The sequence below is a fragment of the Bison bison genome, unplaced genomic scaffold (genome assembly GCF_000754665.1).
Source record: "Bison bison bison isolate TAMUID 2011002044 unplaced genomic scaffold, Bison_UMD1.0 scf7180017864162, whole genome shotgun sequence".
NCBI lineage: Eukaryota > Metazoa > Chordata > Mammalia > Artiodactyla > Bovidae > Bison > Bison bison.
In genome coordinates, this window is record NW_011494734.1 from 1,409,367 (window position 1) to 1,428,200 (window position 18,834).

Sequence of the window (18,834 nt, forward strand, 5' to 3'; positions counted from 1 at the left end):
GTCACATCCACAACTGGATGTTGTTTTTGCTTTGGCTCCGTCTCTTCATTCTTTCTGGAGTTATTTCTCCACTGATCTCCAATAGCATATTGGGTACTATCGACCCAGACGGGAGTTCATCTTTCAGTATCCTATCTTTTTGCCTTTTCTTACTGTTCATGGGGTTCTCAAGGCAAGAATACTAAAGTGGTTTGCCATTCCCTTCTCCAGTGGACCATGTTTTGTCAGAACTCTCTAACATGACCCATCCATTTTGGGTGGCCCTACATGGCATGGCTTACAGTTTCATTGAGTTAGACAAGGCTGTGGTCCATGTGATTAGATTGGATAATTTTCTGTGATTGTGGTTTTCAGTCTGTCTGCCCTCTGATGGAGAAGGATAAGAGGCTTATGGAAGCTTCCTGATGGGAGAGACTGACAAAGGGGGAAAGTAAGTCTTGTTCTGATGGGGGGGCCATGCTCAGTAAATCTTTAATCCAATTTTCTGTCGATGGGTGGAGCTGTGTTCCCTCCCTGCTATTTACCTGGGGCTGAAGTATGGTGGAGGTAATGAAGATAATGGTGACCTCCTTCAAAAAGTCCCATGCATGCACCGCTACACTCAGTGCCCACAACCCTGCAGCAGGCCACCACCGACCCACACCTCCGCTGGAGACTCCTGGACACTCACAGGCAAGTCTGGGTCAGTCTGTTGTGGAGTCACTGCTCCTTTCTCCTGGGTCCTGGTGCACAAGGTTCTGTTTGCACCCTCCAAGAGTCTATTTCCCAGTCCTGTGTAAGTCTAGCAGCTCTATGGTGGGATTAATGGTGACCTCCTCCAAGAGGGCTTATGAGATTATATTTAGTGATGTGGGGAGAGCTGGTGTGATTTTGGAGTTCTCCAGTCATGCACATTCCATTCTCAATGTTCTCTGTATCTAACACTGACACAGAGAAGGAAAATAAACTCTTGAAGGCTCCCTGGTCTTTGTAAGACAGAGGATGCTGTGACCAGACTGGGTCCTTCACAGAGGTGTCTATGTTCTAAGATATCACGTTTCCCTCTCCCTGGCTCTCCACAAAAGCTGGGAGAAACACGAAAGGAAGCAGAGAGGTAAGAGGAAAAACAGCAGCTTTACTTCCAGAATGACAGAAGCAGATTTCGTGGTCGTATAGTGGTGGTTGTTTTCTTGGCTCCAAGATCTCACATTCCCGTTTCCAGCTCTTGGCAAGAGTCTTCATTCTTGGGGAGTGACCGGCTTCCAGCTTTGCCCTGAGCTACGAGTTGAAGCCACAAACCAAGCTGCTAAGTCCTTGTTTTCAGGACAAGGCTTTGTGCTCATGTCGTTTTGCATCCTTTTTAAATCTGCAGGCGGACAGGCACTACACCTAATCCACTTACCCGCTATGAGCAAAGTGGCAGAGAATTCTCCACCTGAGACTTCAGTGCACATGTTTGCTGTGAAACTATCAGCATCACTGTCACCTGTGGTCCCAGGGTTCCCCCTGATAATCAACTCCAGTCCCCTCACTCGGGCCTTCAGGGTGAACTGGCTGTCAGACACCGACTTTGAGGTAAGCACTGTCTCATTCCCAAGGGAGCTGCTCACAAAGAGGGGCCCTGAAGATGGTATGGGTGGAATTCTGGATCAGTGGTCATTTTTTCCTCTTCTCCTGCTTTAATCTTCCCTCTTGTAAGATCTGGACATTCTGTTCGGGGCATTCTAGAGCCCTCTGTGCTAGATGCCCCTGTAGCTTTTGGACCTTTTTCCCTGCATTTAATCCAATCCAAATGAACAGTATGTTCAGTTTGTTACAAATAAAAGGCTCACTTCTTACTGCCAACCACCCTCATATGATAACAGGTGTTAGGAGTGCCAATGGTAGCCGAATTCTTCCGGTGGAATAGTTTGTGTAATGATCTCCTTAGAAACCAGACCCCGATGAACTAGTACCTGGTGATTCTTCAGTAGGAAATTTGTGAGAAGATGTTTCATACGGAAGAACACACCCTTAATAAAAATATAAGTCTGGATGTCTAGCCATACTGCGTGGCTCTTGTTCCTCTTGGACAATTCAGACCCAATCAATCACATTCAAGAGCTATGCCACTGCAGCTCTGTTTTCTAGTTTGTCATCTGGTCTTTCCCAAAGCTGTCACTTCTCCTTAGGCAGGATGAACCTACTGATTGCATGTTTTCTACTGACAACCTCAAAGGCCTTCTAAGGATGTCTTTAGGGTGTAGGGACCCTGTTGAAGTGCATTCTCTCCCATGTCTACCTCATTCCTCAGTGGGCACAGGAACCTCTCCTACAGTCATCATCAGCCCTGCCCCAGCTCCCACCTGCCATTGTTCTGGGTTCTAGGGGTACCCAGTGGGCCTACTTGGTCTGAGCTTGGTTGCCTCTCTGAGAAACATACGAGGTATTCTTAAACCCAGCTGATGATTAGAGTCACTAAGGGAACTTTCAAAAAGTGTGCATATCTGGGCCTCAGAACACACCTGTGGAGCCCATGGACTTGGGGGCCAGAGCCCAGCATCTTGTATTCTCCGCACCCCAGGGGCGGGCCTCTGGCATGCAAGGAGCACACATTCAGGCAACCTCCACCTCAGTATCCAGTGCACATTCCTGGGGCCCAGCTGCCGTTTCTGTGACTTCCCTGCCTGTAGACCTGCTCCCTTGACATCTGGTTCATCTTTAACAGCTGCTGCTCATCTGTGCCTCTAGGCCTTGCCAATTGTTTACACTTACAGAGCACACAGTATACGCTGGACGCTGCGGAAAGGACTTGACATGTGCTCTTTTGTAATATTCACAACAATCCAGTGATTTTATTTGCATGATTGTCCCCTTTGTACAGATAGGGGAAATGAGGAAAAATTTAGTAGACATGAAATAACTTGCCCTGTGTTGCACAGCTATTGCTGTGCTGACACTGGAAGGCAGGCAGTCTGGCTTTAGAGCTCTATTTTTTTTAAACAGCTCTATTGAGATATAATACACATAGCATGTAATTCACCCATTGAAAGTGTACAGTTCAGTGGTTTTTACTCTATTCACAGACCGTCACCACAATCCAGTTTTAGAACATTTTCATCCCCCCAAAATGAAACCCCAAACCCATTAGTAGTCACTCCCCTGTCTCCTATCCCCCCTGGCCCTGGTAACCACTAACCTACTTTCTGTCTTAATGGATTTTCCCATTCTGGTCCCTTTGTATGAATTGAATCATATTGTATTTTTTTTTTAATGACTGGCTTCTTTCACTTAAGCATAAAGTTTCAAAGGTCACACATGTAGCAAGGATCAGTACTTCATTCCCTTTAAATGGCTGAATGATACTCCACTATATGGATATACCACATTTTGTCTATTTGTTCATCAGTTGACAGATGTTTGGGTTATTTCCACTTGAGAGCCCTCTTTCTCAGCCTCTTGCAGTCTATTGCCTTTAATGATGAGGATGACCAAACTATTTCAGATTGTCAGAGGTTTCAAAGCACATTCACATCCTGATCTCTTAATTGTTACTACTAACACTGATATTATCACTATTAAAATTGTAAATCCCTATTTTATAAAGAAGATCACAATGAGACAGCAAGGTTAACTGATCTGTCTGATATCACAGAGCCAGAAAGGATGAAATAAGAACTTGACTCAGGTCTTCCTACTCCCAGTCTCAGGCTCTGTCCCCTCCAATTGCCACGCACAGCTATTACTGTTTGGATAAGTATCCAAATCTTTCACTATCATATCTCCCCTCCTACATCCCATGTGATTCAAACAGGGCTGTCAGTCAAGGAGGAATTCCATCCTGTTCCTGACCTCTACAAATGGAGAATGTCTTAGCCACTCCACTGATCTGGGCTTAAATGTTCAGCATTTGGTCCCAATCCTGGTGCCCTCCTGGCACCACAGCCTGCAGCTACCCAGGACCTTGTGTCGGTACTAGAATGGGCCACAGGTTCACACATTCTTAACGACTGGTTGCTTCTCCCCCAGAAACTACCCAATATCATCAAGTATCCCCTTCAGGAAGATCCTATTCTCCAACCCAAACTGCTCACAAGGGCTGTTCCTACAGAACATGACGATGCCATCTCCGTGGCAGAACCTGACTCCTGGACACTCTGCAGGGTCACCTAGCCATGAGGTTCTGGGGTCTCCAGCTCAGAGGTCTGTCACTCTTGGCCTTGGGACTCAGTCGTGTAGGACTTCCTAAGGGTGACCTCCAGTCATGCCAGAGGCCAGGCCACCCTGCTTTGGGACACAGCTGCTGAGACTCAGGGAGTGAGGAGGATTAATGATGGAGGCATATGAGGGGTATGAGGAGGATTAATGATGATGATGACAGTAACTCACATTTACGGAACACTTAACGTATGTCAGGAATTCCCCTAAACATTTCTGTGAATTCACTCATTTAATCCTCATAACAACACTATGAAGTGCTATGCTATTATTGTTTGCATATTAAAGGTGGGGAAACTGAGGCATAGAGAGGTTGGGCAACTTGCCCAAGTTCACATAGCTAATTGGTGGCAGACTTCAGATTTGAGATCAGGCAGGCTGGCCCCAAGAACCCCTGTTCATCACTCCCACACTGCACTGCCTCATCATTGCCCAGCAAGATGGATGCCTGAGGCTCATCGCTGGGGTTTCCTCCTGGAGCAGCACTAAGAAGGAAAACTCCCAGGAGTCAGGGAGGTGTGACAGCTGAGCTGCTAGAGCAGGCACTCTCTGAGGTCACGGGGCAGCCTCGGCTGCTCCCCTGCCATTAGCACACCTCTGAACTTGATACCCCTTTGTCCTTATCTGCTGTCATGAGAACTGTGGACACTTTAGATTTGCTCAGTCTTGTCCAAAACAACCTCAAACCTAAAACCAAACATCGTCTTTTACCAAAACTCTGCAGCTAGTTTGCCCACCATCAAAGAGGCTCCATCAGGGAATTCCCTGGTGGTTCAGTGGCTAAGACTCCATGCTCAATGCAGGGACATGGGTTTGATCCCTGCACAGGAAATTAGACCCCACATGTTGCAACTAAGAGTTCACATGCTGCAATTAAAGATTACACATAGCACAGTTAAAGATCCCATGCACCACAAGTAAGGCCTGGCACAGGCAAATAAATACTTTTCTTAAATGGTGGGGAGGGGGCTCCACCACTCTCAGCCATGATTCTTGGAATTCTCTCCCCTCCCTGCCCTGGTCTCCTGATGCATGAAATAGGGGAAGTTTTCCCAACCTATAACCTAGTTGTTGTGATGATTAAATAAAATACTCCACAAAACAGCTTGGCAAGAGCCTGGCACATGAACATTTAATTCATGCTGGTGTTAGTCACTTAGTCATGTCGACTGTTTGCAATCCATGGACTGTAGCCCACCAGGCTCCTCTGTCTCTGGAATTCTCCAGGCAAGAATACTGGAGTGGCTAGCCATTCCCTTCTCCAGAAGAGGACACTTAGCAGAGGATGGTTTTGATCCATTGACCTCTGGGTTATGAGCCCAGCATGCTCCTGTTGCACTACTCTGCCGACAAACAAACAAGCAAGGCATTTCCTTTGATCCAAAATCAAACCAGCAACTTAAGGATGTCCACATCTATCTACACTCCTCTGCTCTACCTGCTGAGCTATCGAAGGATGCTGATAAAGACAACAACAAAAGCAACTTTTCCATGTATTGGCAGCAACCCAATTCCTCTGGTTCCAAGAGACAACATTTGAGACCCTTACTTGACTGTTCTAGTTCCTTCCTCTAGGATGATTGAGCCAGTCCCAAGGAGAAGGGCTGTCAATAGAGAACACTATGGTGAAGGGTCTGGAAGTGTGGGATTCAGAAGAGGGCTCCAGGCTTAGCTGGAAGCTAGGGGGTAAGTCAGGAAGCAGAGTCGATAGTCGTGATGGGGGAGCAGCTCTGATGGGTACCCATTCACTGAACAGTTTTCAACATCTAATGACAATAAAAGGCAACATTTGCTGGGTGCTCACTCAGCCCCAGACAGTGATCTAAGTAACCCATGGATTAGCTCGTGGAATCCTCACAACCCTAGGAAGCAGATGCCATCAGTATCCCCACTTTACAGCTAGGGAAACTGAGACACAGCAAGGTTAAGCCATGGGAAGCCTGGGCTTTAAAACCGGTCTGGCTCCAGGGTCTAAGCTCTTGACCTTCGTGTTATGCTGCCTCTCACTGCCCATGTGCCAAGCAGAGAGGCAGGTTATCTCCACTTGTGTGGCACCTAGGCTGACCCTACTTGTGGATGGTGACAGGAGTACTGCGATGTCTCTTTCAACCCTCCTCCCTATGTGTTCCCTCCACAGCATGGGTTCATTCACATCCGTGACCATCCTCTCCTCTCATAATCAATCCAGATTTATGCAAAGTCAAACATGACACCCACCACCTCCTCCATGAAGTCCTCCTTGACTAAACACATCTCGCAATGAATGTTTTCTCCCTGAATTTCCACAGTACCCTGATCTAGCTCTTTGTTTTCATATCTTGTATTATACTCCAGCTGTTTAACTAGGGTGAGACTTATTTACCTAATGATAGTTATGAGGAAACAAAATTGGGGAAAAGTCAAGTAATGTTCCCAAGGTCACACGGAAGTCCAGCAATGGAAACTGGATTGGAGCTAAGTGTTCTTCTCAACAGAGAATACTGAAGGCCTCCTTGCCTGGCCCCAGTTGCACTAATAACCAAAAGGTTATTAACTGAGACATAATTAAGACATTGATGAAATTTAGTCCTTGATGTGCAAAGGGCTCTGGGCTTTCTTGGAGCTCCACAGCTATGCTGGTGGCAGGGATGTGCATGTTGATGTGAGGGGTCACAGGCTGGCCTCCAGGTAACCTCAGCAGGGCCCTCCCACTACACACCACGGAGGCTCCTGCTGTTCACAGACTAGATTCCAGTGATATGTCTCTGGCCCTGGTTCTTGGTGCCCCTCCCACATCTCCAAAACACTTGTGCAGAGCACACGTTTCCTACAGTGGGAGAATGTGTGGAAATACACCCCCAAACCCAAAGAGGCTATTGATATAAATAAATATCATTTCTTCTTTCTGCAGATTTATCCTTCTCCTCTTATTTAGTCTTAGATATGGCCTTGGAAAATTAGAAGGGAGAAATGAGTGAAGAGGCAACTTAACAGCTATCCCAGGGAAGTGAGGCATCTTACTCTTAAAGAAGAGGAAATCAAACTGTCTGCAGGGTATTTAAGGGACTTGCCTCGGAGCCTACCCCAAATAGTGACAGGCTTTAAAGCTTTCATGTTTTCCATCTCCGGTAGATGGAACTAGGATGTCTCCTGAATGTTTGTCTTCCTGTGAAGAGCAGCTTCACACACAGGAGTCCTTTTAGTGCAGTGTCATGGGGTTTATGTAGAACGGACTCAGGCAAAGCAGCCCATTCCCCTGACAGTGAGGGAAAGATGGTTTTCAGGATGCTGGTTGCCTCCTTGCTGGTTAATATCCATTTGCAAAATGTATACACACAAAACAGAACTTTTCTTAACACATGGTTACTATGACTTCTGCATTTGCTTTTAGGTTGTCACCACTGGGATGGAACAGTTAGATTTTGAAGAAGGACCACACATATTTGACTTGCAGATTTATGTGAAGGATGACGTGGCTGTCACTGACCTGCAGGTCCTGACGGTCCAGGTGACAGATGTGAATGAGCCGCCTGAGTTTCAGGGCAACTTGGCAAAAGGTGAGACACACTGGGGTGTACGATGCAGTCCAGACAGTGGCATCAGGCAGGACCCTGGGGGATGGAGAAAAACAGAAGAGTAAATAAACAAACAGCTGTTTCTCTGGAAAAGGCAGCTGCTTAATGAACAGGGAATAAATGAAATATCCTCCAGCTGAGGACTCCCAATAATAACACCCAATAATTTACAAAGCCTTAGCCATCCATGGCTTGGGCCTCTCCTGATCCTGTGGAGGGAGCTGGAGCTCAGGACCACAAGTGGATCATGCTGGAGGAATGTGGGCTGAGACCGTTTCAGGCTCAGCACTGAGTACCAGCCGCTGACTTCCATGGTTCATCCTCCCCATGGATGCCGACGCCTCCAGGGGACTGTGTATCTGAGATCTGCTATAGAGTAGACACAGTATAGGGGACTGGAGCATAAGATAACTTCCTGTGTCATCTCCCCTAAACTCTTGGCTTCAAAGACCATGTATACACTGACAACTCCCAAGTCCATCATTATTTTTGTTTGTTTGCTTGTTTGGGGCGGGGGGGGGTGTTGTTTTCCAGTCATCTTTATTAACCTATCAACATTATATTTTATACAAACTATCTTGAGGTCTTCTCATAGGAATCTGCTTTAGTATAGCATGTTAATAATAAAACCAAGTAAGATGGCTAAACTTCAACCTAGCATTCTACTATCCTCTGGACAAAGCAAGTTAGAAACTCAATCACATTACACACGTGTAAGAGTTGTGCTCCAAGATAATTAGGAAGCTGCTACACCAGCTTCTCCCTTGAACTCTAGACTCAAATAGAAACTGTCTTACCCAGCATCTCCATTTGGATGTCTAATCGGTATCTGTGATGTTGTGATTTATAGTAAGAAATATATATGTGGTCTTCTTTCCCTCCTGACACAGGAGGGAAATGCCTCTTGGCATTTCCTAAGTGATGAGAGTGATAAAGGTGTCTTTTGTTACATTAATGAGGTAACTTTTGGACCCCACCTAAGGATGCCCACCAGGGGAAACAGCTATGTGAGTAGAGGGCTGAACAGTGGATAGGGGGTAGAGGCTGGAGACGGAGTTAAACTGAGCTCAGTCAGCAGCGGCCAGTGACTTCATAGTGGCCTATGCAATGAAGCCTCCACAAAAGCCCGAAAGGGGTTCGGAGAGCGTGGTGAATATGTGGAACCTGGGGGGAGTGGGTGCCCGGAGAGGACATGAAAACTCTCTGCCCCTTTCCTACACTGTGCCCTATGCATCTCTTTGATCTGTCTGATCCTGACTTATATCCTTTCATAATAAATCAACAATCTAGTAAGTAAATGTTTCCTTGAGTTCACTAGAGCACACCCCTCTAGCAAATTATTCCAACCTGAGGAGGAGACTGTGGGAACCTCCAATCTAGACCTGGTTGGTCAGAAGCAGAGGGGCCCACCTAGGCCTGTGCTGGCATCTGAAGGGGCAGGGGCTGTCTTGTAGGATGGAGCCCCGAACCCGTGAAGTCTGATACTATCTCTGGGTAGACAGTGTCCGAATGAGTTGGACTGTGGGACACCCAGCCAGTCTTAAAGAATTGCTTGGTGGTATGGGAAGTGCTCCCCCCTCTGCCCCCCACCCCAACACCTGGAACTGGTGCTGGAATCTAAACTGAAATGTGCCCCCAGACCCCTTGACTCCCACTCCATCTCCCTCCCCACCATCATTTGTTATTTTTGTTTAGCAGCTAAGTTGTGTTCAACTCTTTGGGACCTCATGGACTGTAGCCCACCAGGCTGCCTCTGTCCATGGGATTGTCTAGGCAAGAATATTGGAGTGGGTAGCCATTTCTACCCCAGGGGATCTTCCAACTCAGGGATGGAACCCAAGTCTCCTGCTTGGCAGGCAGGTTCTTTACCATCTGAGCCACCTGGGAAGCCCCCCTTCCTACCATCTCTGCCCACATCTACTTCTCTCATCTTCCCTATTTCAGTTAATGGCAACTTCATCCTTCTAGTTTTGCAGGCCCAAACCTCACAGTTATCCTTGACTCCCCTCTGTCTTTCACACCCAACATCAAATCCACTAGGAAATCCCACCAGGTTCTAAGTCTATGCAAAACCCAGCCCCTCCCCAGCATCTCCACCATGGCTCACTTGGGCCATGGCAGTGCCCACCTGACTGGCTTCCCTGCCCTGCAGCCAGAGGGATCCTATTAAACAACGAGAGTCAGAGTCTCCTTAAGGCCCCAGAAGATCTGATGAGCCCCTACCAATCCCCATCTCCTCTCCCACACACCTCTTCACCCACCTATGTATACCCCAGGCACACTCTACACTGGCATCTTTGCATCTATCTACTGTTTCATCTGCTCCTTCCCCTTCTTCTCTACGTCTCCTCCTTTAAGAATCTTGACACTAATGTCAGTGAACCTTCTGGAAGCCCTCTATTTAACATGGCAATCCAACTCACCACACTCCTTTCCCTGATTTTTCCCCATAACATTGCTCACTAACATTCACACATTTTATTCATTTTTTGTTATTGAATTGTGATTCTATTCTTTACCAGCTGAGACAACCCCACAACTCCTCTAATCCTGTTTCCCTGTTTGTAAAGTGGAGATAATTATTACAACATCTACTTTATAGGGCTGTTATGAAGATGAAAGGAGAAAATATATAAGCCCTCAGCACAGCGTCTCCAAAAGAGTGAGTTAATGTTAAAATTCTTAGTCACGTCTCAGGAAGGTTCTCAGAAAGAAGGCACTGGAGCAGAGCATGGCAGCTCCTCAGGCAGGGCTGGTGGTACCCAGCGACCCTGCCCGCCCTTCTGCTGCCCGCCAAGAACTCTGAAGTAGATGACATCCATTTCTGGTCCCTTTTCCTGAGTCCCTGCAGCCCTCTCTTTCCCTTTTCACATCTTCTCTGTGTTCCACTAGGAGGCCTCTCATTTCACCGACTTTCTGCTGAGATGCTAAGTGCACTTGAGGGGTAACTTTGGTTCAGTTTAAGAGGAAAGAACACACGAAAGAAGATCTGGAATGGGAGCAGCCTCACACTGGAAATTCCCACCTGGGCTACTTTCCACTTCTCTACCCTTATTACTTCCTTCCCCCTGGTCACCCCTCAGCCTGGGAGATACACAAAGGCTTGACACCAGCTTGGCCAACCCTAGCTCTTTATTAATCCCTATAAACGGATCCACCCCTACAAGCTGGCCAGTGGTCTTACTCACAGCCTTTATTATAGCTGTCTTCTTTCCCACAACACCAATATGCTTGGCTCCCTTTGACTGTGAATGGCTGTCCTGGTTTTGGAATTCCTTCTTTGCTTTACCTAATAAAATGTTTCTTATTCCCCTTTGGACCCTGGTACAGGTCTAGACCTCTACATAGTGGAAGGAACAAAGCCTGGATTCGTTTACCAGGTGGAGGCCTTCGATCCAGAAGACACAAGTCAAAACCTACCCCTCAGTGTAAGTTTCCTTATTAAATGGAAAAGCAGCTTTTCTGTGTGGCCTGGAGTCTCAGTGGGGCGAGTTGGGAAGTGGCAATGGGAGGGAAGTGCTGTCCACCTCCAGGCACAGAACACCGGGGAGGCTGGAATAGGTGAGGGGTCTCTGGAGACAAACATCCCACATTGGATCCATGCTTCTGTGCGGTCTTGGACAAGTTCTTAACCTCTCTGAGCTTCAATTTCTCCATCAGTAAAATGGAAGAATAATAGAATAACATGTACCACAGTAAGGAGATTATTAGTATTAGATAATGCACGGAAAGTCACTTAGCCTGGTATATCAAAATTGCTCAGCATTTTTTAATTCCATGGTAATTAAAAACAGCTATATTATTCAAAAATAAACATGCAATGTATACCTCAAAGGCAGGCAATAACACTTCCTTTTCAAGAGATGAAGCCAAACTGTTTGGAACCAGTTTTAAAGGAAAATTCTAAGAGAATCCCAGGAATTCCAAAGTAAAGGAGGACTTCCACAAAGGAAAGCAGGAGACGGAGTCGTGAGGCGTTCAGTCTGAGACCGCTGAACTCCACCTTTAATCAGTTTCCTCAAGGGGTCTGCCAATGGAGCTCTTCTAACTACTCACCCTCAGGCCAAGAGGCTTCCTAGTTTATTCCTGAGCAAGGATGCCTCAGCTCCCAGTTCTGCCCACCAGCAGGGCCTTGTGTACCCACTGCAGCCAGGCAGCCCAGGCTGGAGAGGACAAAACCAGAGCTAATGCCACCTGCCTAACCTTGGAAAACCTGCCTTACAGAGAAGCAAATACTTGAAATATGACACCTGGGGAACTGGCAATACAAGGAGGCTGTTCTGCATTCGCTGCATGATTAACAGCTTCAGCAAGACTACTTTTTCTAACAGGAAGAAGAGAGCTTTGGGAGTGAACTCCAGGTCTGATAGAATATGGTTCTACAGGGTTTGCAACAAAGCTGTTTTAAGGTTATCAGTTTGTTATCATTAGAAGACAATCCTGTCAAAAAGAACAACCAACCAACCCAATCATTCATCCAAGATTCTATTTGCATGAATAAGTGATTAATATTCAAATTCATAATGGGTTCCTACTATGTGTTAAGAGCAATACTAGGTGCTTTAATGCATACTTATTAATAACACACTTGTTATATAAGTTACAAATGTGTTTGTCCAAAGTAACAGAAAATTTAACCACAGGGGTGAATATGGGATTAGTCTTCTTCCATAAAAGAAGACCAGAGGCAGGCATGCAAGCAGTCCAGGGCTGGCACAGCTGCCACCCTTAGAAATCTAGGTTCTTCCTATTTTTCTGCTGTTCTATTCAGTGCATGCTGGCTTTGTTCTCTTTTTGTTCACCTCCTATTACAATATGGCTGCTGTACCTCCAGGCTTTACCTCTAAGTTCCAGGCGGGAAGGAAAAGAAAAAAAAAGAAAGCAGGAAGGGGTACAGGGTAAACAGGGCAGGCCAACTTAATTTGTCCCTTTTTCTGTGGAAAAACCAGGACCTTCCTGGAAACCCTACCCAGAGATCTTCTGCTTACTTCTCACTGGCCAGAACCATGTGCTACGCAACTGTTGCTTGGTAGTGACTGGGGGAAAAGGGATTTTTGGATAGAGATGACGTTAGCAACCCAAAGCATAGTACCTACATTTGGTTCATCTCAATATTTACCAAGAATCCACTATGTGCCAGGCTTCCTATTAGCTGTTCTGGAGACAAAGATGGATAAGATACATCTTTGTACCTCAAGAAGTTTATAGTCTAGGTGGGAGACCTTCATGCATACAAGAAATAATGATAATTCAATAAAATTATTACTATGAAGTTTGTACAAGAGGCAGTGGGGGTCAGAGTGGAAGGAATCTCAGCTGTGAAGAAAAATATTTATTTTTAAATCTCCATTTTAAAAATATATCTTCCCCAAATTAGGCAGAGAAACAAGGTCATGGCCCTCTCAAATGTATGTCCTAAGTCAGGTCATTACCCTTTTAGATGAAGGAAAGTAGCCCAGGTTTGGAGCAAATACAACAAGTGCGGCAAGCTAAGTCACTTTAGTCATGTCTGACTCTCTGTGACCCTATGAATTGTAGACCTCCAGGCTCCTCTGTCATGGGATTCTTGAGGCAAGAATACTGGAGTAGGTTGCCATGGCCTCCTTCAGGGGATCTTCCCAACCCAGGGATCGAACCCAAGTCTCCTATATTATAGGCAGATTTTTTTTTTTACCACTGAGCCACTGTGGAAGCCCAATACAATGGGTATTGCTCCCTTAAAAGAAAATGTAATGCCATCCAAAGATTTCAGAGAGCAGTTTCAGGGGCTTCGAACTGGGTGGCTGCAACTGTGGCTTCTACAGTGAGTTGAGGATTGTTTGGGGATGGGGCACTGCAGCAGAAATTGTTAACGAAGTATTTAACACCTGTGCTGGAACTAACAGCTGCACGGAAAGTCACAGCCAGCCCGCAGGAGCAGTGAATACAATCTAGAAGGAAACTTTCTCAGACTAGCAAAAGGTAATAACAGTCTAGGAAGTAATATGCCGTGACCTTTGTACACAGACATTTTATTCTGGCCGCTTGAGGGTACTAAATGACATATTTTGCTTCCTACAAGAAGAAAGGAGATGGGTTAATTTCCTATTGACCAAACCTGTGCTTCTCAACCTTGGCAGTAAATTGAAACCACCAGCTGCTGCTGCTGCTAAGTCGCTTCAGTCGTGTCCGACTCTGTGCGACCCATAGACAGCCTCCTACCAGGCTCCTCTGTCCCTGGGATTCTCCAGGCAAGAACACTGGAGTGGGTTGTCATTTCCTTCTCCAATGCATGAAAGTGAAAAGTGAAAGTGAAGTCTCTCAGTCGTGTCCGACTCTTATCAACCTCATGGATTGCAGCCTACCAGGCTCCTCCATCCATGGGATTTTCCAGGCAAGAGCACTGCAGTGGGCTGCCATTGCCTTCTCCGGAAACCACCAGAGGAACTTTCAAAAGCACAGAGATCTGGGTCCCACCCCTGAGGAGTCTGATGTGCCTGATCTCGGGTGTGGCCCCAGGCATCAGGTTTTCTAACCCTGATCCTCCACCCTGAGTGAACTCTTGCAAACCCAGATTAAGAACTGCTGCTTTTTTTTTACATTGAAATATAGTTGATGTACAATAGTATATGTTACAGGTGTCCAATATAGTGAATCATAATTTTTAAAGGTTATACTCCATTTAGAGGTATTATAAAATATCAGCTATATTCCCCGTGTTGTACAATACATCCTTGTAGCTTATTTAATATCTAATAGTTGTACCTCTTAAGTCCCTCCCCCTATATCGCCCTTCCCCACTTTCCTCTTCCCACTGGTAACCACTAGTTTGTTCTCTGTATCTGTGAGTCTGCTGCTTTTTTGTTATACTCACTAGTTTGTTGTATTTTTTCGATTCCACATATAAGTGATATCATCCAATATGAGTCTTTCTCTGTGCGACCTATTTCACCGCTTTAAGATACTATTTCCCACACTTCCCAGGTCTCTCCCTTGGAGTTTTGGACTCTATGGGTCTGGGATGGGTCTGGGAATCTGCATATTTGCCAGATACCTTGTGTGACTGGTCTGGTCAAAAAGGCTGGCAACAATGAGTATTTCTCAGACAGTGTTTCCAGCCCTACATGCGGACATACTTAGGATGCTTCAAAAAATGCAGATTCCTAGCCTCTGTTGAGGCTGAATTGTTCCAATGCTGAATTGAAACGCAAACTTCCCAGGTGCTTCTGATGCCCTCTGCCCTTTGAGAACCACTGGCCTGAATAAACAAGCACAGACTTAAAGCAAACACCAACACACGTGCAGGAAGCCACCTGGGCTTGGTGTGTACCTTTCATCTTACCTGGTGGGTTCCAGGATCCAGGAGCCACCTTGCTGGTGGCAGCAACTAGAGGAAGAAGGATGAAGAAAAGCTAGTTCTAGGGCAGCTCCAGAACCCCCAACCCCAAGGGTAGAGATTTACAACAAATCTCCACCCTTGGCCAACTTAATAAAGTGAAACTGTGTCTGTCACAGACTGTAAAATTGAGGCTAATAGAAAAACCACTGTATTTGTTCCCTTCCTTTTATTTATATTTAAATTTAAAATTTTTATTTTTAATTAATTTTGATTGGAGTAGAGTTGCTTTACAGTGTTGTGTTAGTTTCTATTGTTAAGCAAAATGAATCAGCTATACACATACATATATCCTCTCTTTTCTGGATTTCCTTCCCATTTAGGTCACCACAGCACATTAAGAAGAGTTCCCTGGGCTATACAGTAGGTTCTCACAGGGCATCCATTTTATACATAGTACCAATAGTGTATATATGTCAATCCCAATCACTGAAGCGTTTTAGCATCCACCCACATCAATCCCAATCTTCCAATTCCTCCCACACCACCTCTCCCCCTTGGCATCCAGACATTTACTCTCTATATCTGTATCTCTAGTCCTGCTTTGCAAATCAGGCTTCCCAGGTAGCTCAGTGGTAAAGAATCCACCTGCCAATGCAGGAGATGCAAAAGATGTGGGTTTGATCCCTGGGTTGGGAAGATTCCCCCGGAGGAGGAAATGGCAAACCACTCCAGTATTCTTACGTGGATAATCTCACGGACAGAGGAGCCTGGCGGGCTACAGTCCATAGGGTCGCAAAGAGCTGCACACTACTGAGCACACACACACATACATTTTTCTAAATTCCACATATATGCATTAATATATATTTGTTTTTCTGACTTCACTCTGCATAACACTCTATAGTGAAATGAAGTTGCCCAGTCGTGTCTGACTCTTTGCCAGCCCATGGACTGTAGCCTGCCAGGCTTCTCCATCCATGGGATTTTCCAGGCTAGAGTACTGGAGTGGGTTGCTATCTCCAGGGGATCTTCCTGATCCAGGGATTGAACCTGGGTCTCCCGCACTGTAGGCAGACGCGTTACCCTCTGAGCCACCAGGGAAGTCCCGTAACACTCTATAGGTGGATCCATATCTCTGCAAATAACCCAATTTCATTGCTTTTTCTGGCTAAGTACTATTCCACTGTACCACATCTCCTTTATCCTTTGTGTTATACTTTGTTGATGGATGTTTAGGTTGCTTCCACATCCTGGCTATTGGAAACAGTGCTGCAGCGAACACGGAGGTGCAAGTGTCTGTTTGAATTATGGTTTTCTCTGGGTATAGGCCTAGTAGAGGGATTGCTGGGTCATATGGTGGTTCTTGCTCCCTCTGTTTTAAAGTTTTAAAGCATATGGTTGCACATTGTTTGGACCTGCACTGCCCAATAGAGCTGGACTGTGAGTCAGAAATGAGTGCTATGTGTTTAAATGCTCTAGTAGCCCAATGAAAAAGGTGAAATAATACAAGTGAAATTCATTTTAGCATAGTTGACCTCAATATATCCAAACTGTTGTCCTTTCAACATATAACCAACATAAAAATGATTCATGAGATATTTCACACCCTTCTTTCATAGTATGTCTTCAGACTCGTGTATTTTACATGTACAGCTCATTTTCTCTGGACCAGCCACAGTGCAAATGTTGTGTGATCACAGGTCCCCGTGGTTGGTGGCTGAGACCCAGTACTTGCTTCCCTGCCCATGCACCTTCTGTGTTGTGATGGGTGCAGGTGGAGCAGGCTCAGAGGCAAGCATCAGGACACAAAGACATGCAGAATGGTCCCTATGTGGATAATTATATTCATTGGCATTTCCTCCTGCCCTTTCTCCACCTCCTGAAGGAGGCTCTATGGGCCCCACTCCCTCCCACCCAACTCCCACACTCCCCGCCCCCTGCTGCTTGGAAATGGCCACTGTGACTGCAGCAAAGCCTCCTCAGAGACTCAAAGAACGTTAATCAGTTTCACAGCTGGAGGCAAAGTGATCTAGTGCAGCAATTCCTCCATTAAGGGGCTTTCTCTTGGCCTTTCCATTAGGGAAGGACTTCTGCATAAAGTGAAATGTGCTTTGTCTTCACCAGGGCAGACAAAGGATGAAATCAAAAGAGCCATAACCTTGCTACCAGCTGGGCTACCGGGAGAGGCAACAGGGAAGGCAGTTCTCTCTCTGCTTCCATCTGGCTCATGGCTCTGAAAAGTGGTAGCAGCTTCTGTCAGATGCCTGCCGGTCCCACTGGATGGGACTTTTAAGATGCCTTGAGCAGCATTCTATTTCCTGACGAGGGAAGGAACTGAGGCCCTTGCCAGGGCCAGGTAATGCCAGTCAGAATGAAGGGATCCTGCTCATCCCCTTCTACCCCTTTCAGGCAAATCGTCCTTGGTGTCCTGCTCCTTTCTTTCCTGAGTGATAGCACCCTTCCTGTTCCCCAGGGACGTCCATCCCCACAACAGGTGCCCTCACACATACATCCCATTCACTGCCCCCCAGGCATCTGCCTAACTCAGAAGTCACCACCAGAAGTGTTTGCAAAATGCTTTACACCCCAGGTTCTTGTGAGACTGCTCAAGAAAGGAAAAAGCAGTGCTATTGGATAATTCCTTGGAGAAGGCAATGGCACCCCACTCCAGTACTCTTGCCTGGAAAATCCCAGGGACGGGGGAGCCTGGTGGGCTGCCGTCTATGGGGTCGCACAGAGTCAGTCACAACTGAAGTGACTTAGCAATAGCAATAGCAATTGGATAATTCCTACTCCAAATACACCACCACTGATGACTATTCAGACATCAGGAGAGATACTTCCTTGAAGAGAAGGGGATTGTTGTCCTTATGATTAGTGAAGCCTGAATCAAAGAACAGGACCCAAGGCTGATTAGGGAAAAAGACTGACAGAAGAAAGGAAGGTTTGCAGCTTCCTCAGTAAAGGATGGTATATCTATAGCATTTTGCATTTATACACGTGGCTCACCTTAAAAACAAATACTTGTCTATAACCCACCTAGCTCACCCTCCTGATAATACCTACACAAGCTGAGTCCAGCTGAGTTAAGGGCTTGAACTGGGCTTTTTTTTTTTTTTTTATGGTAGTTGTTCTTTTCTCCTAGGTACCCTTCCCTCTCACTTGCATCCGCCACCTCCCACCTCTGAGCCGGTTTGGGGAGGAAGGGGGAGGAATGGGGCTTTTATAAAATATTCAGCTTACACTGAAAAATAATTGGACTGTGATGTCGTATTTACAACTTGCCCCAGCCCAGTAGGAAGAGGCTGCTCTGTCTGGACCTTCTGGGTGGGCTTGGAGGCATGCTCTCAGTGGCTGGTGAAGTTACTGGCGCTCTTCGGACTTGGAAGGAATCAGAGTCCTGCTTTCCCTCTGGAAACCTGGCCCCTGGAAACTGCCTGCTGTGTTCCTATGAGTTGGAAGGCTGAATTCTTGTTGCTTGATTCCACCGCAGGCCTGGAAGCAACCGAGGGCTGCAAACCAGCACAGGTTGAATCATTATTCACCCATGACGTCAACTGCAGCGGGGTGAGGGGGGAGCCAGCCCGGAGGTGGCGCATCCTCCCAGGGGAGCCTGACATTTCAGGAAACTGGGCCAGCTCTCTCACATCCTCCTTCCTCCTCAAACTGGTGGCACAATAAAGGATGAATGGGGCAGGAAACTCGCTCAACGTCCTCCACCCTGAAGCTCTGTGTCCATGAGCAAAACGCTGCTGCCAAGGGGCTGCAAATAGAGAAACCTGGGGT

The 18,834-nt window shown here is 46.4% G+C and overlaps 1 protein-coding gene across 1 annotated transcript in view; it reads left to right on the forward strand.

Annotated features, from left to right (window-relative positions):
* The window catches only part of CDHR3 (cadherin-related family member 3), a 68,595-nt gene that overhangs the window by 14,565 nt on the left and 35,196 nt on the right, over positions 1–18,834 (forward strand). The window contains exons 2-4 of the mRNA XM_010841454.1: positions 1,352–1,554; positions 7,547–7,712; positions 11,061–11,158. Coding sequence (XP_010839756.1) covers positions 1,352–1,554; positions 7,547–7,712; positions 11,061–11,158 — 467 coding nt within the window. The remainder of the gene's footprint in view (positions 1–1,351; positions 1,555–7,546; positions 7,713–11,060; positions 11,159–18,834) is intronic.